General features: G+C 43.3%; 4 protein-coding genes across 10 annotated transcripts in view; 1 reads left to right on the top strand and 3 right to left on the bottom strand.

The window, feature by feature from the left end:
• Positions 1-17,809, bottom strand: part of LOC6613905 (afadin) — a 45,488-nt gene extending 27,679 nt beyond the window's left edge. For 3 of the 6 annotated variants that reach the window (XM_032723326.1, XM_032723324.1, XM_032723327.1), the window contains exons 1-6: positions 17,287-17,809; positions 3,076-3,298; positions 2,902-3,010; positions 2,527-2,720; positions 1,943-2,461; positions 1,488-1,569 (exon numbers count right to left, since the gene is read on the bottom strand). In XM_032723326.1, the coding sequence (XP_032579217.1) occupies positions 1,488-1,569; positions 1,943-2,461; positions 2,527-2,720; positions 2,902-3,010; positions 3,076-3,180 (1,009 nt within the window). In that variant the 5' untranslated portion in view covers positions 3,181-3,298; positions 17,287-17,809. Of the gene's footprint in view, positions 1-1,054; positions 1,098-1,487; positions 1,570-1,942; positions 2,462-2,526; positions 2,721-2,901; positions 3,011-3,075; positions 3,299-6,928; positions 7,046-17,286 lie in introns of those variants that run through there. The other 3 variants (XM_032723325.1, XM_002038335.2, XM_032723328.1) reach the window with 3 other exon arrangements.
• Positions 17,810-18,207: 398 nt separating this feature from the next.
• Positions 18,208-20,104, bottom strand: LOC6613907 (proteasome subunit beta type-2). Its single transcript, XM_002038336.2, has 3 exons — positions 19,854-20,104; positions 19,293-19,472; positions 18,208-19,227 (listed from the first exon to the last, which is right to left on the bottom strand). The coding sequence occupies exons 1-3, from the start codon at positions 19,943-19,945 to the stop codon at positions 18,531-18,533; spliced, it is 969 nt and encodes a 322-aa protein (XP_002038372.1). The 5' UTR covers positions 19,946-20,104; the 3' UTR covers positions 18,208-18,530.
• Positions 20,105-20,183: 79 nt separating this feature from the next.
• On the top strand, positions 20,184-22,040 carry LOC6613908 (RAB6A-GEF complex partner protein 2). Of its 2 annotated transcripts, none has more exons than XM_032721260.1 (5): positions 20,184-20,385; positions 20,446-20,663; positions 20,729-21,000; positions 21,066-21,215; positions 21,279-22,040. In XM_032721260.1, exons 1-5 carry the CDS (start codon positions 20,237-20,239, stop codon positions 21,819-21,821), a joined length of 1,332 nt encoding a protein of 443 aa, XP_032577151.1. In that variant the 5' UTR covers positions 20,184-20,236; the 3' UTR covers positions 21,822-22,040. The 2 variants fall into 2 exon arrangements, with proteins under 2 accessions (XP_032577151.1, XP_002038373.1); XM_002038337.2 differs by having other exon boundaries at positions 20,449-20,663.
• Positions 22,041-22,323: 283 nt separating this feature from the next.
• On the bottom strand, positions 22,324-23,901 carry LOC6613909 (saccharopine dehydrogenase-like oxidoreductase). Its single transcript, XM_002038338.2, has one exon. The coding sequence runs from the start codon at positions 23,749-23,751 to the stop codon at positions 22,468-22,470; it is 1,284 nt and encodes a 427-aa protein (XP_002038374.1). The 5' UTR covers positions 23,752-23,901; the 3' UTR covers positions 22,324-22,467.
• Between the last annotated feature and the right edge of the window lie 97 nt (positions 23,902-23,998).

A 23,998-nucleotide genomic window follows, 5' to 3' on the forward strand; every position in this document is an offset into this window, starting at 1 on the left:
TACGGCGGTAAACAATTCAGCCGCTCTTTTTAACTAAACTTTCGCTGCGTTACATTAACACACAAAACTAGGCAGCAGGGAAAACGCGACCAACAATTAGCAAAGCCAAAAGGCAACAACAATATGAGTAAAGTGCGGTCGTTATTTACATTTTACACCTCTCGAATGGCCCAGGGGGCTTTGAAGAGAGACAGGCATAGTAGCAGAAAAGGACAGCACGAGAAGCACACTCATGTAGATGCCACGGGGTAAGCAACAGGGACTCCCGAAAAGGATCCCTGCCAATGTCATCATCATAAGCGATTAGGGTTGGGCTGGGATGTGAGTTACACTGACGAAAATGGAAATGTATATGATTTTTGATCACCTCAGCAACATTTTACCTTCTGCAGAATAATATATTTACACATAAATATGTCGTTTTCTTAAACTGCACAAATTGGTTTAAAAAACTAAAAAATTTAAGGTTTAGCAAATATTTAGAATGTTTTCATAACAGCTATGGGATATAAACTTCCGATGAGACCTATTTTTTACTAAGTTTCGTACCGATAACTTTACGCCTGATCGTCTTGTTTAATCGTGCTGGTCAAAATATATATAGTTTGAAGTCTGATTAAAACTACATATACCCTTCGCAGGAATTAGCAAACATGCAAAACTCAATTCAATGTTCTAAAATACACTATTCACCTCATTAGTCCTTTGATTATTGTCCTTGCTAACATGGTTGATGTATTCGCTAAATGCTGTGCACCACGAATATGAAGGAAAGTTTCCCAGCGTATAAGGATAATAAGCTATATCTCTCGGTAAGTAGGCTAGTGTCTGCATGAACATGGAGTTTTGTAAGTGTTGAAGTAATTAAAGTTTCTAGTTCTTCATGCGTAATTGAATTGCATTGATGTTTGGCTTCACGGGTTGGTTAAGCTCGGAACGGTCTTCGTTGACGGCAAGTTTTCAATTTAGTTTGCAAGAACTTTGAATTTTTTGATCTGTGCACTTTTTAAACGTATTTAAGTTATGGGAAGGTGTATGTATATTATGCACTTACGTAGTTTCTCACAAACATTGTCTCTCATCTTAAATATAGTCTATAGAGTTAGATCCTTATGATGAAACTTCTATTCAGTAAATGCATTAATTTACTTAAAAAAAATAAAGTTGTTTGTAATAACAATTTAAACTGGAGAGACTCCTCCGGACGCGAAAATTCCGTCGCGACGATAAGAAATGACAACCGATACTGAGCCACACAGAATTTATGAAATACCAAAATATCAACAGTCAACGTGCTTTTTTGTTGCCTTTCTTGTTGCTGTCAGTCAGTTTGTTTAACAAGTGAGTGAGGTAGCATAGTTATTGATAAAACAAGGCTTACGCTATGCCAGTATTGCGTGAAAATTTATGGATGAAGTGGCAATTCCCCCACGAAAGAAAATTGATTTTAAATGGTTGGAAATCAGGTAATATCAAAAAGCACTCACCTCGCGACGTCGGATGGTTCATGAGTATCGATAGCGGGCACTCGTCGTCGTCGAGTATATATTCTGTTCCGTCGCTGTTGACCTGCATTTTGTAAAGAACAATTTAAACAGATATTTTTTAACGATACATAAATAGGGGGATTCGATGCTGAGGCCTGAGGAGTATTTAACGGTACTAAATACAGGGTATTTAGTGATTTGACGATGATTTGAAATGTGGATGATGTCTTTTAAGTAAAACATATTGGCAATTTCTTAACAATTATTATTACATGAGTATCTAGCACTTAAAAAAAAAAGAAGGGATATAAGAGCACATTATAGTTGATTCAATCAAAAGATTACAAAAATCTTCAGAAAAAACATTTGATAATTCAAACTGGACTATAAAACTATACTCCTTCAGTCTACAGCTTCACATCAAACCCTCAAACTCATTGTTTTACTCATCCCACCTGAACCAGGCAGTAGTGCAGGGGATCGGCCTTTTCTAGACCGTATTTTGTGAGCATTTCCCGAACAACAGCCTGCGCACAATCCCGGATGGAAAGCAGCAGCGTCTTGTAGGGCACGTCCTGACAGAGGCTCTCGCCGTAAATCTTCAACGTGCCACCGGTATCGGGACCACCATCCCTAGAACGGAACTGCTGTAGCTTCTTCTCGAGCTTCTGCTGCCGGCGCCGCCGCATCACGGCCTCCGGGTTTGAGATCGATCGGGTGAACGAGGTTTCTGGTAGTTCCGTGTACAGTTTTCCTGCCACGGCATCGCTGCCGTCGCCTCCAGTTCCACCGGCGTTGCCATTCATGTGGGCATATCCCGAGGATGCGCTAACACCATTTCCCAAGCCCAAATAACTGCCATTCGAGGTGGGCGGATCGGAGCTCAGCTTTGCCATCTTCTCCTTTTTCTTCTGCTCCTTTTTCTCTCGCTTCGAGAGTTTCCTCTTAAAGTTTAGATCTGTCTGTTCGATGGGCTGTATATGGTAATATTGGTATATAAGTATTAAATAAATCTTGTCAATGATTTGAAATCACTCACAGTGGTCTTCTGGTCTATGTTCTTGAGCAGGAATCGACCTTCGCGATCGTCAATATGCCAATTCAGCTGCACGAGTAGTGGCTTCTCGTCGGCATTGAGACGACGCTCCTCGCCATTGGCATGCACTTCGTAAAGGGCGTAGTTGGGCACGGATAGCATCCGCATATCGGGACGGAATTTCTCAATGAGTGTGTCTGAGAAAAAGTAATAGTGGCATTATGATGTCCAAATGTTCTAAACATGTTTTAATTTAAGTATAAGCAGAATTCTTTGCTTTGCCTTAATCATTATAGTATATTCTCAGTGTAAGTATTAAAAGAATGCTTCCAATCTTCAGCATAAATTAAAAGTTAAAAGTTGTTCAAAAACCCATACCAATGACATCTGTGACGGTGGCGTCGGAAGCCACGCGAATGCATTTGGTGGCCACTTTCTGGCCAGCATCTTGGAAGTAGAAGCGCATAACGCCATGGAAGAGCAGGTTCTGCAGTTAGAATAATTAAAATGTCAATTAAGTGAACCTACTTATTTATCCATAAAGTAACTCACCTCGTCTGGCTCGGAGAGCGCAAACAGATCCAATCGATTGGCATTCCATTGCTGTATCACTGAACGTACTGCCTCGCGATCCAACATCTTCTTATCATGGGACATACTGTACAGGTTGTATTCGGGGTGGGGGGAAGTCTCGTCTCAGTTCTGGGAGATCAGATCGTGTTGTGACTCCAGTGTGACGTCGTTTGGGCTTCGTTTTGTTGGGGCTACGAACTATCTGTAAACAATAACGCATACATTATGATAAAATTAGATTCTGGGTTTACAACTTCCATGAAAGCATCGTAAACGAAGGCGGAATCAGATGCGCAAAGTAAAAAGTAAAAAGTTGACGCAGATGTGGCAAACATGAACTTTTCGTTGCCAAATATAAACACCAATGGATCCAGAGGGCACAATACTACGAGACAATGTAAATGTTCGTCTGTTTACCTACAACTTTTGATGAGGAAATAAAAATATGTTGGATGTGAACTGTGAACTACATTTGACGAAAGAAATTTTAGTCCATAGTATGGATCATCGACTTGGCTAGTGACGGTGATTAAAACAAAAACAATATAGGGGTACATAGGGTAATAAATGAAAAGTTAACAATAAAACGAATATGCTAAATTGGTATGAACAACATCTCAGAGTAAGTAAACCCAAGCTTTCGCATTTCTTCACCCAACTTTCAGCAATGATAAATGGAAGATACCGTTTTGATTTATGATCGGTCTGGCTAACATTTCCGGAGAGTGGGCCCACACCGCATAAGTATATGACAATACCCTGCTTCTCTTCGAGCCAATTAAAAGTTCCATTACATGATCATATCTAACCAGAATTTCCCACACCAGCTTTCTGCGCTCAGCGACCCTAAACAAATAACTTCATCAAAGCAGAAAATTTCAGGGCATTTGTACAAATAACCCGAAGACGTTATTTAGGGCGTGTTCTCTGGTTGGTTTGTGACGGTTGGAAGGAAACGTTCAGAGTTCAGCAAAGTTATTCCGAAGAGAAGTGATGTCAAAGAGCGGAACTATGCCTGAACTAAACTATTCCAACCCTCTTTCCTCATTCAGTTCTTTTAACTTTTCCCTGCTATCTGCTGGCATTATATTCCCCCTAGTTCTGGTTCTTTTTCTATGTTTTTGTTCCGTCTTATATAGGCACTTTAATAATAACCGTCAGAGGTTCCGCCTGGCGGAACACGTCGTTTGTGCACTGGAACTTGTCGATTTACAGACCACTCGCTCTATAAGGAGGCCCACAGAATGGTAACCGTTTAAGTAAAGCTATTTCATCAATTTCCGCGAGGGCGTGCGTCCGTCGTCAGCTGAAATTGCATATGTTTCTGGTGCTTCTAGAGTTTTCATTAAAGGTGTGTGTAGAGACAAGTCCTCGATGCATTCAGGCATGGCCAAAAAAGGGTTGCGTTTAAGTGCTTGGGTATTTTTCGTTGTCCGTTTTCAAAACTGCATTTTAATGGTTGCCAAGGCATCTATAGTTGTTTTCAGGGTTGATTCGGCAATAAGGGGAAGGGTTGTGTCAATATAGGAATTTACTGTTTTAGAGGGAAGCTCAATTGCTTCCAATCTGTATCCGGAAACAAGAGAATACTTGCACAAAATGAGTTTAATGTTATATTGATTGGTTATTCATCTTTAACAATTTATAGTTTCTTTAAGGTAATTTATTATTCTGCTGGTATATATAAATATTATGTTTTGTTTCCTAGGTTTGCTTCGAATTATCATTTATTTGTTGTTAACATTGAGTTAATGTAAACTTTCTCCTGTTTCTTTCATACTGGTTCCATTATTGTCCAGTGTTCCCATATCAAGCTTTTTATCTGACTTGTTCATCGTTAAACAATTAGATAATGAATATATTATCTTGTCAGAAATAACATTTTCCTGACAAGTTATACGAAATGAAGAGGATGGGTAACAAACAATCAGTTCCAACTGAGGGACAAACAAATTGCTCCTACAAGTAGTGAGGTGGCTTTTTTAGTTAAGGAGGAAGAAACTAACTATATAATCGCTGAACAACATTATTAAAAAGACATAAAGGTGACATTTCATGAAGATGGGATTTCTGTGCTACCGATTTGGGAGGGAAAATGCCGTCGAAAAGATCGCGAGAGGCAAGATAATAATAAAAAAAAACGAGTCGGAAAACCGCAGGGAAATAAAATTGTCGCTTGATGGCTGAAAAGAGCCAAACAGTGAGAAGGCTGAAAGGGAAGTACCGCAATACAACGCGAATGAGCAAAACAAAGCCCATCAACAGAAGAAGAGGTGAATGTACGAAGACAACAAACTACAAAACCCAGATACATTTACATGCTCAGATCCAGAAACAGCTGAGGTTAAGATAGCAGCAGACCATTATGTCTTAAATTCTATTATAAAGCATTACCCTATTTTTCCTTAATGTTAACTATAAATAATGTTTGTATGTAGATCAATGTTTAAAGCCTCCGACGGATCATAGCAAATGTAATCTTTAACGAGCAGTATCTTTTGCATTGCTACCACTTCAGCGAGTTTTCGAATACAGATGCCAAGTTTCTGAGAAGCTCCAAACCTCACGAAGTGGGTCTGGGACATGTAAAATTGTTGCTGGCCTATGCATAACTAAAAGTTTTTTCTCTCTCGCTGCTTTTCGTTTTTTATGCAGCTGTCGCTTTGGCACCTGCAGCGCGGCAATAGACCCACCTCACATGACTTGCGCCTCCCCTTCGACGCCCCTTCGCCTACCAAAGTGCATGTTTGCGAAACTTGTTGCCGGTTGCAGTTTTCGTTGAGAGTGTGTGTGCGTGTGTGTGTGCTTTTGTTTCTTTGTGTTTCAATTAATTTCGGGGTCAGTGGGTTTGCAAAACAAACGGAAACAGCCAGAGGATGGACAATTTTAAATGGAGACGATGTGGGGAAATTGCTAATCTGCAGTTCCCCCAAAGGAAACACCCGAATCATGGTCTGCGCAGAAAAAGGAAGTCATCTATGTGCTGGAAACTAATCTTGTAATCTAAAAATGAAGCGATTCATGTTAGAAAATACCTTGCGATATAAGACTAGATAGTTATGGAGACAAGTTAGAATAAAGGTAACTATCCGCGTTATTTATAGTAGTAGGCTACAATGGACTCGTTAAATGTAACAGATGAAAGAAAGCGTTTCAGACCTAAAAAATTTTTAATATATACATTTGCATGTTTATTCTTAGTCTGGAAAACTACCCGAATGATCTGGCCAAGAAAACCCGTACGTCTTTCTTTTTAATTTGTTTGTCTTGTTAATTTCCTTCGATACGATAAAATCATATTTGAAATTTCTACCTCGCACTCCACCTAGCTGAGTAAAGGGTATCTGATAGTCGATAAAATCGGCTAGATAGATCTCTCTTGTTTTACTCACTGTTTGCAAGAAGTGTTTGGTTTTATTTCTAATTAACTCAAGTTGTAAAATGTCGATACAAATTTTGTTGTTCCTAGATCTCGTGGTCAACTCTAGTGAATTTTAAATGTCCAAGTTACATGTTAGGCCGTTTAAATATTTTATGTCTATAAATTTGGATTTAAGATTTTTACCAAACGTTATGGAATTTCGACATGAGCTAATACCTCAATAAACAATTCATCTCGCAGTTGCACAAAAATCACACATTTTTAATTAGAATAAATCCAGGTATATGGTCAATAAGGAACATTTTGGCATTGCACTGAGATCAATAGGTTTATATTTATTTGCTTTAGCAACATACCATCTCCTGGGTTACAAAGAAACTTTCGTCATGACACTTAAACATACTTTTAAGTCGGAAAGCCGACTATACAGTTCTTTCCCGTCTTGTTTACCTTTCGGTCGATTGCTTTTGCTAGCCCTTTTGCAACGGTCACTTTGATCTGCCCTTTTGGGGCTTCCTACTTTCTGCTTCTGACTTGGTTTTGCCTCTTTAGACGGCGTCACTTTTACTAGAAATAAATCACGAAATGTATAAAAATTAATGCATTCTAGGGCATTTAATAGCTTATAAAGAAATAAGTATTAAGACCAACAGGAAGATTAGAAAAAACTGTGGCGCCCAACTATTTAACTTCTGAAATTTGCTTATAAAAAATACCAAATACTAAATACTAAAACTCCGTATTAAAGATTTTCATAATGCACCCAACTATTTAACTTCTGAAATTTGCTTATAAAAAATACCAAATACTAAATACTAAAACTCCGTATTAAAGATTTTCATAATGCACCTCTTTTAATATTGAGACTTTCGAGATTTTAATAAGAAGTGCTTACCGATTTGTTGTGTCTTTTACTGTAGCTGGCACGTTATTGTAAATCTCTTGGCAAAAATACGAAAACTGTTTTCCCCGAGAGTGGGGAAGAAAACAATAAACCGGCAAACGGCTTCAAAAGGCATACCAACGTGGTTATTGACTCTTTTTTCTCTTTGTTGCTGTTTCAGTTTCTGTTATTGTTATTATTTGTTTAACGCTTTTTGCCTTTGGCTTGGGCTTGTTGACCGCCGAACTGAGCCAGGAAGCGAGCGATGAGACCCAAGAGGCGAAACACAAAAGTCCAAACACAACCACCATGAGTCAAGCTGGTTGTAATTGTGGTGGCTGAATTTTCTCCGCTGCTGGGCCACGCTTAATTGGTTGGTGGAATTGGGTTGAACGCAGTTCTTAATGAGCTCTGAATTGCTGCTAGACGGTGTGTGGCGGCGAGGGATCGACCGGCTGAGTCAGCGTAGGTGTACAAGAGCACACAGAAATAGACAACGAGATCACTGCCATTCCAGAGGAAGTTCTGGCGAAGTTACGGATGGCATGACTAACCCTTGGGAGTTGCGAAATCAAGTGAAGGCAAACAGGCATGGAACTAACCCAAGAAAACCTATCACTATTAGGTGAATATCATGAAATCCTTACAAGATGATCAGTTTGACTTGGATCATGGGGCTATTTGTTTTCGTAATCGGATATTGGACTTTGATTTTAAATTCCGATTGCGCATAAAAGCTTCTATGAAGTGCCGCAGCAATCAAGATAAGCACAAAGATAAGCCAGATCACGATAAGACCACGTTTCCGCAGTATCAGGTAATAACCTGTTGACTGGTAAACACAGCCGTTAGCAAAGCAGAAAACGTGGTCAAAGCATAGTAAATACTTGGACCAGTGTTGGCCAACTTCACTAATTAACGCACAATCTGAACGGAGGTCTCAAAATGTCGCATGAACCAAAGGCAAAATCACATCATTACCATTCCTAATAGCAGCATCGGTAGAGTGGGAAAAGAAGCCACAACAAGTGAAAGTTGATTAATAGTTTCCGCTTATGGTGAAGCGGTTTCTTGATCACAATTTCACTGATTTTTCGTCTCACATTCTCTGTTTCTACACATATACCACACATTTTTTCGCGTAATTAGCACAACGAGCACGCAACTCGACTCGAAAATCGAATGAGTAATGCATGCAAATAATAAATTAATAAAGGGGAAAAGGGAAAGAGGGTTCTCCCCCACATTTGTGCATTTTTGCATGTGCGCATAATCAAGTTATTCATTGTTTAATATTTATGAATATTTGTGTTCATATTTTCTCTTATTCATACATACGGTGGGTATCGAAAGTACGTGGTGCTGGCAAAATGTATGTAGGTCATGGTTATGAACAAAAATATACCTTTTATTTTCATCAAAGAGTTAAAGAAACAACATTTTGGGGATATGATTGATAAACACTTGCTTAGATTAGACCATTATGCTATAGGTAACATCTCTCAAAGTTTGTAGTAGGTAACTCCGTGGGGCCCATTGCACGTTCTGACAAACGAAACAGGCACTCCTTCCTAAGCAGAAATTTATGGAAAATTTACTAATTAAGTATGCATGGATCATCGTGTGGGGCGCGGCACTATAGGTAGACTATGGATTATCTGGCATACATAATTATGACTTGCTGTATCTACGGACTGCAGACGATCCTAGGGATCTCTGGGAATGGTTACTATATGCACATCGCCTAAGAAATGGAAAAGTTCGATCAAGGCTTAGCTTGGTATATTCATATTTAAGCACAACTTCTGAATCAATCAATTAATGACTTAGTAACGATGTAAAGATAAAGATATCGTAGTGGATGCTTTTTCGAGTTATAGAGATGGTAAGTTACGATACAAGTTGGCTCATACAACTAGCTGAAATTACGTAGCCCATCTCGACCGCGTTTGGAATAAAAGATTTCTCCGCATACACTGATTACCACACCACCCAGCCGAAATGTGCAGCAATATAGATTTTATGATTATTCAAAATGGTTCGGTCAGGTGAAAACAAACAAAGGAAAAGAGAAATCATCCCCCTCTGCGTAATTAAAAAGTGTGAAATGTGTCCGAATGGGAGAAAAGTTTTCCTCCCCGCTAGTCAGGTGTCAGGTGTGGTCCGAGCCGTCCGGTTTTGGCCAGCATTGGGTACACTAAGCCACCGCTCATGTAATGGCCATAAGAAAATCAAACATAATTGCAACAGCCAGCATAAACAGTTAAGATGACGCACTCGGGCTGTTAACTTGCCTCGAGCGTGGTTATATCTGATGTTGCCATTTTGCATGCCGTTGAGTTTGTTGTGACTGCCGGTGCCTAATTAGGCCAGGAAGCAATTAACCGGTTAACAGACGCGACTGCCAGCGCTTTGTTTAATGCATCCGATGTGCAGAGTGACCTACAGTGCGCGACACAAGTGTAGGCCAGGAATCTCAAATTACTATAAGTTTCATAAACTTTTTAAAGTAGAAGTCCTCTGGAATTGGTAATTCCAAGAAAATCCACTCACTCACTCTCTCACTGTAAGCAGACACAGTCCTAAGGCTTTGAAACGCACTGTACAGACTCATTCTCTACGTGAAGTAAGTCAGCTATGGGTGCATATTTAATGTGGGAAAATAATGCCGGGGCGGAACTCGTTGCGCGCTTTGAAGTCGCTGATTGCCAGCATCTGGCGAATAGGTAAAGTAGCAACAATTGCGGTTGCTAAATGATCGTGTACTTACTTCTAATGGCAAAAACTGTTACTGAACGACTCAGAGACATATTTCAGGGCGTACTTCTGGGAATAGGAAACTTTCACTCGACCGAACAACGCCCATAAAAGATAAACACGATATATGTAGGAAGGCCCAAATACAAAGTACGAAGTATGAAGAGGAGACATTAAAGACGACATCGACAATTGACAATTTGCAGTGTAATTCCAATTATCGTGAAAAATGTCCAGTGTCGAGTAAGGAAATAAAACGGATAAAAGTGGAAAGGGAAATTGCTTTACAATCTTTCGCCAACTTTCTAGGATGGAATTCGATTGCAGATATCAGCTTAACGATAGATATAGATCGTTTCAAGCCAACTCAAATCAAATTCAAACATTTCATTAAAAATATTTTTCCATAACAAATTGCATTCTAGGAATACCAGCCATGTTCCATTCTTCAATCCGGTCCTGGGTCTAGTTTCACCCATAAGCAATTCCGATCGATGAGTTTTAGCTTTGAATATTGTAATCCAGCCGCATACTGAATTTCCCAACAGTCCCACAGTTGCAAGCCGAGTTTCTTGGGAATCTTAATTAAATGCCATAAACAATTTGTAAGCCGGTAGCTTGGCAAATCACCAGCAGACGCAAGCCGTCATGTCACTCATAAATGCAGATATATTGTGGAAGAGAATCGGGGAGCACGGTGCCCGGTCCAAGTTGCAAGATGCACGGAGCACGGGGGTCGGGAAGATACTCCTAATCACAACCGGTTGGCTGTGTGGAATGCCACATGGATTCGACGATTGGCATGTCAATTTATTAATCGTGCTGCGTTGTCCATTGCGCAGGCGCAGCTGTCAACTGCCAGCGATTGCAATTCACTTATCTGAGTTTGGGCAATTAACGTAGTTTGGGTCATTTCGAGTTGCTATCTCACAAGACACTCCCTTTCATTCAAACTCTTTTCAAATGCTTTTGACCGCGTTGACCTGCGCCTGGTTAATGGAAATTAGGTAGCCTGGCAATTAACATTCAATTTACATTTGTAAACCTTCACTTTTATTCGACCCCTCTGAACAGATTTGAGACTTTCCCTACTTCTGGATATACGAAGTGAATCAGTGTAGTTAATTATTAAAGATCCACAATTACACATTGTAATGTTAAATAAGTTATTTACATTTTGTTTCAGATAGTTGTCTGTACTTGATAAAAGTTGAGCTCTAATTTTAAGGTTTTCACCTTCAATCATCTCTTTGCTTGTCAGTTTCATGAGTTATGTCATTATTTTATCATTATTTTTTATTTTTTATTCGAACACATTTCTTTTTGTAACATCGCTTTTAGTGATTCGACTATTACGCCAAATGATGCAAGTCAAGTTGGGCCGAGAAAACAAGTAGAGTGTGGATAAATTGAACATCTGCTGATGGCGTCCCATAAAATCCTCGACAAGATCTTACATCTTTGTAATTACGAAAAAGCAGCAACTGAGGTAGTAGGGCGTTAAATCTGCAGCTGTTAAAACAGGGAGAGACAAGGCCAAAAGAGCGCCGCTAGGTAAAAACCAAAACAAATAGCTGGTAATCAGCTGTCGCGGCTCAGAGACTCGAAGACGGACAAATAATTAGTTTCAATGAGGCGGTGGTACTTGAAAATAGAGAAATAGAGAAGAAGATATTCACCCAAAAAGACAGGCAGACAGACGGACAGACGTAATGACAGACCGTCGTAGACACATTAAGACTCCATTATGCATTCATTTGGGTGCGCAATGAGACAGCCGGAGAAGTCTGAGTGCCTGCGAAGCCCATCCTGCTCGAATCATGAAAGGAATTCGGCAATCCCCCAAACAAAAGGCGCTGACAAAACTGAAACATTACCGAATTCCGCATAATCTTCGACCCACAAAAAATCATCATCCGATGTTGTCTCTCGACTTTGAAGTGCCACTGTATGAACGTTTCTTGATATTTGTAATGGTTTGATTGTAAATGTTCGTTTTCATTCTCGCAGATATTACTTTCATAGCTAAAAGTAAATCTACCAAAAAAAAGTTTTTTTAACTTTCATGTTAGACAGTTAAGGAGAAACAATGCGATCCCATAAATCTTTCTAAACATATTCCCGAATAATCCGCTCAAGTACCGCTTCGTACCCTCAAAAAAGTATCTCGGAAACCGAAAGCTGCCAAACTTGTTGCCAAGCGCACTCTGATGGTATTTCCCGGTGTGTTTACGTCAGGGGTGGAATTGTGTTGCACCAACACCCCTCATACATACCTATGTATGTACATGCCACGGCGGATTCGAGAGCATTCCCGATTCCCATATTCCCATAGAGACAAAGGGGCTAACAGTCCAGACCAGGTAACAGAATCAAGATCATGCAAAGCAGGTAGCTAGCTAAAGGCAACACACGCACACTTTTCGAATCACTAAGCCTCGAAATAAGAGATATAGAAAGGATCACAAGGGTACACTGCACAAAATTAGTGTGATCTATGATAATTAATTTATTTTGATTTAAACATACTTTCAATTCTTTTCGCATTGGTTTTAAATTGTAAGCGAGTTTCGATTCTGAGTAAAATTCTATATTGCTCCAGTTGCCCTACCGAAAACGCTTTCACATGACCCCTGCTTCACCCTGCTCCCAGTTCAAGTTTGAACCGAATTTTCTCAGTGTATGCACCGGGGGAGAGAGTTGTGCACTGGCCCAGAACGTGGTTGGAAAACAGTTTTCCCCTACGATTTACACCAATTGTCAATTCCAGGTCGAACTCCTGGCTCGGGGTTCATTCAAACCGCGAGGGAAAGGTAGAAAAAGTACAGTCAGCTCGTGGAGGACTGCCCTTTGTTGCACCTCTGTGTACCTATTCGGTTTGTCGCACTTCTGTCCATCAATTGCAAGGGTCGCCTGTCAATCAGCGGCGAGAAGAAAAGTGCCAGGAGAATGCAATGGCACTCCTTCGGCTGAAGAGGCAAAGTCAACGAGTTCTGGGATGTTGGCAAATGCATCTCCATTGTTTTGCACTTATGTTCCCATGTCGGGCTATTATGCGATAGGAATGCATGAGCGGTTGGTGTGTCGGGGTTGACTTCTGGTGGCGATCACCAAGACGGCCGGTCCAGAGAATGCAGATTATCACGGCTAGACGTTTCCATTAGGCCAACTGTCAGATGACATGTAATAGAGGAAGAATGTCTGCGGTGGAGATTCTTTCGCAGCGGAACATCACATGACATAAATATTTCAATGATCGCCCTTATGGATGATGTTGACGGGGATTGGCCTGACTTCAAAGTTTATTTTGAGCACAATATCACTTAATTTACAGATAAATCTGCCTACACATTTATTAGCCAGGCAATAAGCGATCTGATGGTTCTCGACAGTTTCATTCTGACAGCAAAGTGTTTCTCCCCACAATTCCATTCTGAATTTTGTAACTAGAGTGGATAGTATGCTGTAACTTAAACCGCTACTATGCTTCTATGGGAAGTTTTGCATTCAGTTGACGGGCGTTGGCCAGCGGGAAATGCGAACCCCAACTGATCTGCAAACTTTCTCACATGAAACCACCGCGCACATGAAATGCAAACAAAGTGGAACATGAACACACTCTCCTCTTGTCTCACACACACAGCAGTCAAGTTTGATCGCTCTGCAATAACAATAACTCACTCGCAAAAATAACAAAGGTACAAAACCAAACAGAAAAAGAGCACGCTGCATAAACGGCAGCAAAAAGCACACAAAACCAAAATAAAATCACGGTCAGGCGGAGAAGAAAACGAGTTTCTTGGCCGATCGATCGGGCGAGTGAGCCATAGCCCACTACTTGGCTGGTTGGCGCGGCATTCGATTTGCGAAACGGGTTTGCGCACGTTTCAGCTTCGAAGGGGCGGAATCGGACGCGGACCAGAGGTGGGCGTGGCCGACCCGCACACAACCGATCAGCGGGAAACTTTGCCTAGTCACAGTTTTATTTGAGGAGAATCATATTTGTGATTTGGGAATAAAAATTAAGGATTGCAAACATGGGATCTTGATTCTGAGTCTTGAGCAACTATGGAATGAGATGAGAGTCCATAATCAGGTCTATCACATCCAAAATGTCCCACTACAGCATTAACTTAGTACCAAACATGTTGTTCGTAGATTATGAAATACTAAACTCTGTTTTCCTTCTCCTTAGCTTCATTTCAATGTTTATATTTTCATACTTCAAAGCTTATTTAATTTCTATTCTCGTTTTCTCGTTAAGAGATAACATCATTATCATTGCAATTTTCATTAAATTAATGACTTTTTCCACACTGTACATTATGCCAACGCCTTCTCCGATTAAAAAGCTAACGTTTATGATTTCCTGGAATTGCCATTAGCACATCCACATGATCTTTGATTACGCATAATATCCGAGCCCCAAGAAAACAACTCCAAAACAGCTGCACGGACAAAAGCTCGGGTTTCCATTTAAAATTCCCCCCAAAAACAGCACGAAACCAACTAGAAATCTGCTCAAAGCGAATCCGCCGGCCAGAACCCCAAAAAGTATCTCTGGAGCGCCGAAAGCAAAAGTAAACAAAAGGCGGGGAAGGGGGCGGGCAGCGTGCGAACACAAAGCCACAGCCAAAAATAAACATTTTGCATTCGGAAACCGAGAATCGCAAAGGAGTCCAATTACCCGCCAAGCGGCGATTGAGGAATTGCCAAATAGGCGCAAATAACAGATCGGTTGGGAGAGCGAGAGGGGCAGTGGGGGGTTGGGGGATTGTGGGGCTGTTGGGGCGTTAGATTGCAGCTGGGCCAGAAGACTGAGAATGCAGACTAGCCAAGAAAGAAACCTGGCTAATTCGGACATTAAGTGCCCACCTCCCACACAATGAAAAAAAGGTAAGACATTTGTAATCAGTTTTCAAAACTCTCATTTCAAGAACTGCCTAAACTATTTCTTTTTATCTCAGCAATCTGATTATTAAAATTAAATCAGTGAAATATATGATTTTTTCAATTGAATTGCCAATCTGTTTGGATTCTTCTCTGTAAGATTTGTCATTTAGGGGAACAAGAGCGAGTTGAAGTTGCAATAGCTATAAACTATTGCTAACCAATCGTTTTGACCAACTTATCGTTTAGCAGGCCTTCAACTGTGGCTATTTAGGTGTTACGTATGTGTAGCTGATAACGTTTCATTTCCTCTTAATGGGTCAATATTATGTGCCCAACTATTACCTGATACACACTATCAAGTTTGAACTAAATTGTAAGCTTTGTGTGCTTAAATCACGACTAAATGATGTCATACATTCAAAGAAATTTTATAATCTTAAGCAGTTCTATTTAGAGAAAATAAAAAAATTGGAAATTTAAGTAGTTTAATTTTCCTGATTTTTTAGGACCCAAACACAACCAGTAATCTAATAATTTATCATAAAAGATTGTGGGTATATTATTTATAGAACGAATTCCATTGTAAACTGGATCAATAAGAAAGTAAAGACTGAATGCTATCCATTACATCACTCCCTGATCTACGTTAATTTTGGGACCGCTTTTATCGACTTGCTGTTTGGATTGCGGCTCTTTTGCCGTGGCGTAATTAGATTATCTTGCACCTGTGCTCGTGGGCCAGTTCCCCATCTCTTTTGGATCGCCGGCCCACATTCGGTTTGCTCCCCGCACTTGTTTTCGGTTTTGGTATTGGTATTTGTATTTGTTTAGCTTGTTTGCTCGGCCCTTGGTATTGGTTTAGTGCACTTTCTGGAGGGTGGGGTAATTGGTGGCCTGCTCTCCTTTGGCTGCCTTATCAGCTGATGTCAACGAAACTGCATTGTGCTATTACAATTTTGGTTTATCTCGCTCGGCTGTTTGTGGGGCAAGAGAGTCCGTGATAAGGTCATTGGAATGTGGAACGCGCCCATTGATAATAGCGCAGGTAACACTGTTTACACCGATAAATCTTGCTCGTTCCAACTCCCAAAATAAGGGGAACAAGAACCAAAATAAAGCAAGCCCATGAGTCATGTGAAAACACGAGAAGTACAAAGTTCAGCTGCACAAATTTGCAGTCGCATGCAGTGAGGTGTGCGAAAAAGGCGAAATTGGAGCTGGCGCGAATGTGAAACAGAGAAACGAGCTTATGGTGCCACAGTGGTCGCTCTTTCACTCTACTCGCAGTTTTAATTTATTTTGATACGTCAAAGGAATTGAATGTTTGAAGTAATATCACTTTACCATCGTTAGAATAATATTGTAACCCCAAAATAAGATTTCTTGAAACATCATATTTATGACCGATAATAACAAAACAATCGATTATGAACTAGAATGCTTGAAAGGCAAAATCACAAATTGGAGACATCGGAAATGTATAGGTTCTAGTTTGGCCTGCCCCACTGTACCACGCTATCAGTGTTTCTCCGATTGTTGTTGTTCTCTTGCGGTGTGCAAGACAACAACAACAGTACAATGACCGAAAAGTTGCCATGCAAAAACTGAGAGAGGGAGTGGGAAAACAGAATTGTTAGCCGCGACAAAAATCGTAGTAGAAAAGTAAGCACTACTACTAAAACCTGTTAGTCGGAGCAGAGCACTAAAAATTCCGATCTTCCAGTGGCGCTCTCCACTGGAGATTTTTCTGTTGCTTGGTTTTATCACCCTCTCTCTCTCTCACACTCTCGCGCGCTCTTTATGGAAACAGGTATAACTGTTTGGCGTGAGGGAGCACGAAACTCCAGTGGAGACTTCTCCGCCTCGCCAGCGAAACAAACGATCAAAATGAACATTCTGATAACGTGTGAAGGTGAGCAACAAAATAAAGTATAAGAAAATACCGTCACGAAAACAACAACAATAGAAATGTCGACGCACCCTTTTCTTTTTCTCGCAAAGAACGAGGGAATGGAGAAGAAGCGCAAAACCACATCCCGCTTGAAGCGTCCCTTTCCCCCGCTGGAAGTGGAAGGAAAGGCAGCTTAAAGAGGAGCGGGTGGCTTCCAGTATGTGGAAAACAAAGCAGACGCCGTTGGAATGCCGTCGTTGTTTTTGTTGTTGCTAAGCCGGACATAGCAATTGTTGCTTTTGTTTTCGAGAGGGGGTGGCGAAACTCATAAATATCAGCGTTGCTGAAGGGGGTGGGGGCAGTCTTTGTCTAAACCTACCTTACCTTTAATTCCTTGTCGCCCGGTTTAATCCAATTTATCCAGCTTTGAATTCCAGGTGGGAGCGAAGAATGAGCAGCGTTCTCCTTATTTTTTCTTGCGCACTTTTGCACTGCACTGTGGGGCTGGCTAATTTAATTAAGCCCGCAATTAAATATTGGTTAACTCTGTCGATGTGTTGTTGCTGCTACGTAGTTGTTGTTTAACTTGTTGTTGCACATTTCGCGTCGCGGCGCGGCGGCTGCGCAGTCGACGTCGGCGTCAAAGAGAGCCAAGTGCGCAGGGAAATGCGAATGCGAATGTTGCGGAGAAATCGAAATCGCGAGACTGACCAAATCGAAACGAATCGAATCGGAAAACAAAACGCACTTTTCACACACTGCGATGTCGAGACGGGCGAAGAGCAGAGAATAACAAAGATCACCGCACTTGTTGCGAATTTGTTGTCGATTTCGTAGGAAACAAGAACTCAAGAAACGCGAACGACGCGCGCCTTCGACATTTTTCCGCGGTGTGACCGCAGGCAGGCTTGCGCAGAATACAAGCAGTAGGACCGCAGAGTAACTTGTTCATAAACGCCAAATGTTTGCATGTCCTAAATATGCCACCAATACGGCGTAGCACATACATCAACCATTCAGCAAAGACTCCAACCAGTCGATCTAACTTTTTCAAATTTTTAGATTTGTTTTGTTCATATTTTTTTACAAAACGGTATTAACATTGGAAAATTATTAATTTTTTATGTCATAGCAGAGAGATCCATTTTGACGGGAAAACAGCTTGGGGTTCATTTCGCGGCCTTTAATCTCCTGAAAACCTTGTAACTTTATATCCTTAAAGATATTACTATTTGGTTTAATTGGAAATCCCTTTTTTAAAATCGATTGGAAACTTTAATTCATAACGCAAAATTTTTACTTTTAATTCAATACTAACTAAGGTTTAAAAGGTTTAATTATTAGGAATCCAACTGGGGACTTCACAAATAAATTGTTGAACATTAAGCCATTTTAGCCGGCAACGTATTTTCCGAGTAATCCATCTACGTACAAATATCCTTTCGAAAATCCGGATAACAAAGCTCTCTTCCTCCTGGTGAAATGTCGTGCTCGAAACAAAAAATGTATAATTGGCAGAACATAACGCAACAAGCTCCAATTTCCATGTGGAAAGTTTTAAATCACAATTACGACCAATCAACAAAATTAAATGTGGTAAGGATATTGAGGATCACCCAAGCCGGGTCCTATCTCCCTCCGCGCTTCTTCCTTTTGGCCTCCGGCTCGTCCAGACTGCTGGACCTGCGCCGTACCTCCTGCCCTCTGGAGGCACCACTAGTGCCTGGCCCTGGCCCTGGCTCCTGCCTGCCTCCTGGCTCGCACAGAGCTGAGGCGCCCCGCCACGGAAGCACCGGATGCACCATGGTGGACAGAATGGTGGTGCGTCCGGCCTTGGGGGCCAGGAGGTAGGTGTGAGTTGGTGTGACCTGGCGGGGGAGTTGATCGAGCCATTCCACCGAGAAGTCGCAGCGCACGACGCATAGGCTGACCTGGCCGCCGGAGGACAGGTCGTTCTTCATGCCCGCGGCCACGGCGTCGCACGCCAGAGCGCAGGCGGACTCCTCGGAGAGGTCCTCCGACCACCGTGACTCCAGGATGGACATGGATACCAGGTAGCCGGAGCCGAGGGACGCGAAGGGCGCCGTATCCGTAGAGCCATCGCTGCGGGTGCAGAAGAGATGCGCTCCGCTGCTATCCGCGCCGCCTATGATCATGTCGGCATCTATGTTCCTGTTGTAGCGGAACAGCAGCTGCCGTATCATCTGGTTGGCACAGCACACCGGCACTTTGCGGAACCCAGTGTTCATCCGGTGCAGCTCCAGTTGCGCCCGCGTCAGTTCCACCAGGGCTTTCGTATCCCGGGCGGTTCCAGCTCCCGCCGCACTGAGAGGTTCCAAGGCACCATTATTTTATGTCTATGACGTACTCATAGATAGCCAGATACTCACAAAATGTTGGACTGTAGCTCGACAATTTTGCGGATTGTCTTCGATAAAATCATGCTACCCATGGCCGCCTTGGACTCGGCGCCTATGATCACTCCGCCGTCGAACACGATGCCCACCACAGTGGTGCCAGTGGCAAAGCTTTTCGGCTCCACAAGGCCATTCTCTCTTAGTTGTTTGTTGCTGCGGACGAGAGTGGAACTGATAAGTTGCCAGAGCGAAGTGACTGCACTTTAAGATACCCCGTGCAAATAACACTTTATTAAATATTGCGATTCAAACATTGGCAAAATATTATGCCATCTACTTCAACCAAATGGGCGTTTGGTGAATCTTAGGGGAGCCAAAATGCTTTTCTCGTGTATCAATGGTCAATGAATTGATTAATTTTTCAAAAGAGCGGGCCTACCAATGTTTTGAAACAAAATTGTGAATTATTAACCAACTAATTATTAGCAAACGAAATGTTTTCCTTTGGGGTTTGTTGATGAAAGTTGGTTTGTGGAAGGTTGGTTGGGTGTTGAATGTGGCTTGCTTGTGTTCCGACTGATTTTTTCAACTCACCGCAGACAATTGTCGAAAGTAAATCCGCTGGGACCGCACAGAAAGGGCGATCGGTCTGGGTATTTCATCAAGGTTGGTAAACCGTTGAACATGATGTGTGGATTTTATAAAATATAGCTAAATTCTGGTTGTTCTCGTGCCCGACAGCAATGTCAATATTTCGAGCTTATACCCAATGCCTACCTGGGATTCTACTAAAGTAAAAAGCAATTTAAATTCAGTAATACGACTTATCAGAGATGGGGCATTTAAAAAGTGGTTGGCGGTCGGCCCACTTTGCTATCGCTATCGGCGGGCCTATCGAACCGTGGCTTTTCAGCATTTCGACCATTCCTGCAGACGGTCACTCTACGGGAGTCGCGACCAAATAAAAACGTAAATAAATGATTGAAATTAAGGCGAAACTGCTACGTGCGGACTCGGCCATCTACGCCACGGGCGAGAGAGTCGAGTGCCTGATCGAGTTCATCCACAAGGTCTTCTCCGACGAGACAGCCGGGTCGCAGGCTGGCCGCAATGCCAACGAAGCAAGGTGAGCCAAGCTGTTGTTCACTGGTTTTCTCCCCTTGATTCACCATGCAAATCCAACCAGTAGCCAGGAGAACCTAGCCTGGGCCTCGGCGCAGCTGCACTGCTACCGGAAAACCAGCTACTCCACCTCCTCGGGCGACCGAGCCGCTGAGCTCACGGAGATGATCGGCAGAACGGCCTTGGATGCGGTGACGCAGGCGCCGGGCGAGGTGATTGTGGCCACCAAGCCCAAGATCCTCTTTTGCGACCTGCGCCTCCAGCCCGGAGAGACCAAGATGTGTGAGTGATCGGCTTGCCCTACTTGTTGGCTGTATAGTTTTACTTACGAGCATGTCGCCTTGCAGACTTTTTCAATGAATTCGTTCCTCGCGATGGCCCGCCCACGTACAGAGGCCACAACATTCGCTACTTCTACAAGATCACCATTGCTACCCAACGAGTCAAGTCCAAGGTGCAAACGCTGGCCGTTCCCATCCGTGTATTGCCCATTCCCATAATTTCGCGGCCCGACGAGCTTCCCGTAACTGTAGAGACAAACGAGGAGCTAGCGCCCACAAACCCTTTCCTGGAGAAGCGCGAGATCAGCGAGCTGGAGATATCCTGGCACCACCTTAAGGCAAGGAAATCGAGATCCTATAAGCAGCTGTACCTTTTCAATGTCCTCTACTCTTTGTCTTTCAGAACGTAACCGCTCGGCGGGCGCCGAAGTTCTATCGCATCTCGAACAAGCGCGGCTTCGTTGGCCGCTTTTGTTTGTTCAAGCCAGCCTATAAACTCGGCGAGGACATTGTGGGCAGCCTGGACTTTGATCCCGGCGTAAACCCCCGAAAGGTTAGTGATTATTTTTGTCATTATTCATAATGCCCTTTCTAAAATCCCACTACGTCTTATCAGGTGCGCTGCGTCCAGTTTTCGGTAAAGCTGCAGCAGCAGGAGCTTTCCATCCGACCGCAACCAGTGCAAAATCACCAGCTGCAGACGCAATCCTCGACGGGCGATGATGTCTCCTCGATCAACTCCTTTGATATGGCCAGCATAGCTAGCGGAGTGGTGGCAGATAACCTCCACAAGTCGGCCACATCGGCGAGTTCAAGGGAAAAGGAGGCGCCTGAGCCAACCGGGAAACTTTCGACCATTTCCACCTCCCACCAAGTGTGCTACGCAACGTTGCAGACCCAGGTCGTGGTACCCATTCCGCTGCACGTAACACCCACATTCCGCACAGACCTCGTCGACGTGCGATGGCGATTGCATTTCGAGTTTGTGACCACCACTTTGATGGACTTTGGCATTCCGAATCCGGAGTCCGGCGAGCTAAAAGCACCGGCCGAAATGCCCGTGGAGACGATGGTGTGGAATCTGCCCGTGACCGTCTACGCTGCGAATCCTCTCCAGATTTATGCTCCAAACCAGACATTCAACCTGCTTATAAAGTAACGGCACTTCTCTTCACTGTTCCGATACAGAATTGGTTGACCAAATTTTAAGTAATTGCGAATTCGTTCTCTTAATGGAAGTAATTAGTTCGAATTTTTGTATTAAAATGTAGGAGAACTAATCAAAATGTTATCCCACGCGGTGATTTACTTTTACTTTTAATGCTGTTCAAGTTTATAAAGAGCAAACAAACAAAAGCGGCAACTTTTAAAAACTTCGGAAAGCCAGTCCTCTTACGTATTTGTAAAATACAAAAAGCCTAATTAAAAATTAGGAGAATACACGATGCAAACCGCTTGGAATCAGACAGTAGTCATGTCCATAGCGACTTGCACTTGGCCATGTTGACCAAGATAATATTTACATTGTACGGTCGGAAAATCCGTTTTCCGCATCTCAATTTATTCTGAGGTGCAAAATTCACTGAATAAGATCTAACCCGTTTCGCCTGAACTTTGAAATCGGATCTAACCCGTTTCGCCTGAACTTTGAAATCGGCAAATATTACAAAGGTACCCAACAGCAGCGGATGTGTGGGTTAATTTAATAAGTGTTTATATAATTACAGTTCAAACCGCGAGTAACAAACAGCCAAGAAAGGTGATTAAAAGAGAGCCGCTGAGAGGGAGAAGTGCGATTCTGGACCTCACTTGTTGGCCAGAATCTCAAACTTCATGCCGTGATCGTGCTTCTCCAACTCGCTAATGAGGCCGGTCTTAGAGAAGGCGGCAGCTGGAGGCAGCACTCCGCCTGTGCTGGGCATCTTGTCCGACTCACGAAGAATGGTCAGTGCCGCTGAGAGCACAGCCACGCAGGTGGCTCCATATCCGGGATTCATGCCCGACACGCGGACCATCAGCGTCTTGGTCGGGGACTCAGTGTATTGGTCTGAGCTCTCGGCCAGGCGATCGCTCTTTAGCCAGCCACTGGCCTTAAAAGTCATCTTGAAATAGGTGCGCTCCATCGACTCCTCACTTGGACCGGAACGAGAGGCCAGTCCGCCGGAGAAGAGACCGGGGTAATTGAGCAGCAGCGTACGTCCCAGCTGGAACTTTGACAGCAGACCGAAGATTGTGGCAAAAAGGATGACAGCGCCGGCGACCAGCCAAGACGAAAATCCCACGTAGGCCTGCATCTGGACCGGCCGCTTCTTGTCATGGTCGTAGAGAAAGCGCTGCGACCTCATCACCACCGAGCGGTCGGAGCCGGGAAAAGGTAGACACACTTTGTCAATCTCGGTAGAGCGGAAGACCAGCGGTCGTGGCTTGAGAAAGGGATAGAATCTGGGCAGTCTCTGCGGATAGATCTGCTTCCGGATGCCGCGCAACTCGTCAGAGTGAGCCAGCCCGTAGACGGCGCTCTCCCAGGTTCCGTAGTTGAGACCGGCAGTGCCTCCGCCCTCTTTAATTCCGCTCTCCAGGAAGGTCTCTACAGAGTTCACCACGCCGTCGAAGTTTTTTTCCACAAAGACGACGCCCATGTCGGCGGGTATGGAGTCAAAGCCGCAGGCGCTGACCACGTACACGCCCTTTTCCCTGGCCAGTTGATCGTACTTCAGCTGCATGGTCTCCATGTACTGGGGCTCCCCGCTAACGTCCACATGGTGCGTGCCCGATTCGATGCAGGACTTCACAACGTTTTCGCCGTGAAAGCGGTAGGGTCCTGCAGTGTTCACCACAATCCGGCACTTTCTGGCCATCTCCAGCAGGGAGGTCTGGTCGTTGACGTCCGCGATGAAGATGGGCACCTGCGAGAGGTCCTTCTTGGCCTTGGCGCCCATCTCCTTCAACACCGCCTCCAGCTTCTCGCGGTTCCTGCCCGCTATGCCCCATCGCAAGCCGCGCAGCACGGTGACCGCCTCGAATACCGTGTACTTGCCGGTGAAGCCGCTGGCCCCAAAGATAATCACATCCAGTCGATCGCCAGACATTTCGCCGGAAGTCGCCTCCAAAGATTCAATTTCAGATTGCGCGATATTGCGATGTCCCTGGAATCACAGATGCGACTTTACGCGTTGTATCGCTGTCTACTGATTGCGCCTACTGAGCTGCTAATCGGCGTTCTTATTCAGTATATTCAAATACACAGGCATCATGCACGTATGTAGGTGGAAAATCCAACCGGCCAAAGTCAAAGCTCTGCTGAATGGAGTTAGGGGTATTCCTGCAAGCTCCTAA

Source organism: Drosophila sechellia, chromosome 3R, assembly GCF_004382195.2.
Source record: "Drosophila sechellia strain sech25 chromosome 3R, ASM438219v1, whole genome shotgun sequence".
NCBI classification, from domain to species: Eukaryota; Metazoa; Arthropoda; class Insecta; order Diptera; family Drosophilidae; genus Drosophila; species Drosophila sechellia.

Bases quoted from the DNA above. Each gene is read 5' to 3' on its own strand.
- LOC6613907 (XM_002038336.2), bottom strand. From the start codon at position 19,945: ATGTTCAACGGTTTACCAACCTTGATGAAATACCCAGACCGATCGCCC. The intron at 19,473-19,853 runs GTGAGTTGAAAA...TCTCGTCCGCAG, and splicing joins ACTTTCGACAATTGTCTGCG to CAACAAACAACTAAGAGAGA. The intron at 19,228-19,292 runs GTGAGTATCTGG...GGAACCTCTCAG, and splicing joins GAGCTACAGTCCAACATTTT to TGCGGCGGGAGCTGGAACCG.
- LOC6613908 (XM_032721260.1), top strand. From the start codon at position 20,237: ATGATTGAAATTAAGGCGAAACTGCTACGTGCGGACTCGGCCATCTAC. The intron at 20,386-20,445 runs GTGAGCCAAGCT...AAATCCAACCAG, and splicing joins CGCAATGCCAACGAAGCAAG to TAGCCAGGAGAACCTAGCCT. The intron at 21,001-21,065 runs GCAAGGAAATCG...TTTGTCTTTCAG, and splicing joins TATCCTGGCACCACCTTAAG to AACGTAACCGCTCGGCGGGC.
- LOC6613909 (XM_002038338.2), bottom strand. From the start codon at position 23,751: ATGTCTGGCGATCGACTGGATGTGATTATCTTTGGGGCCAGCGGCTTC.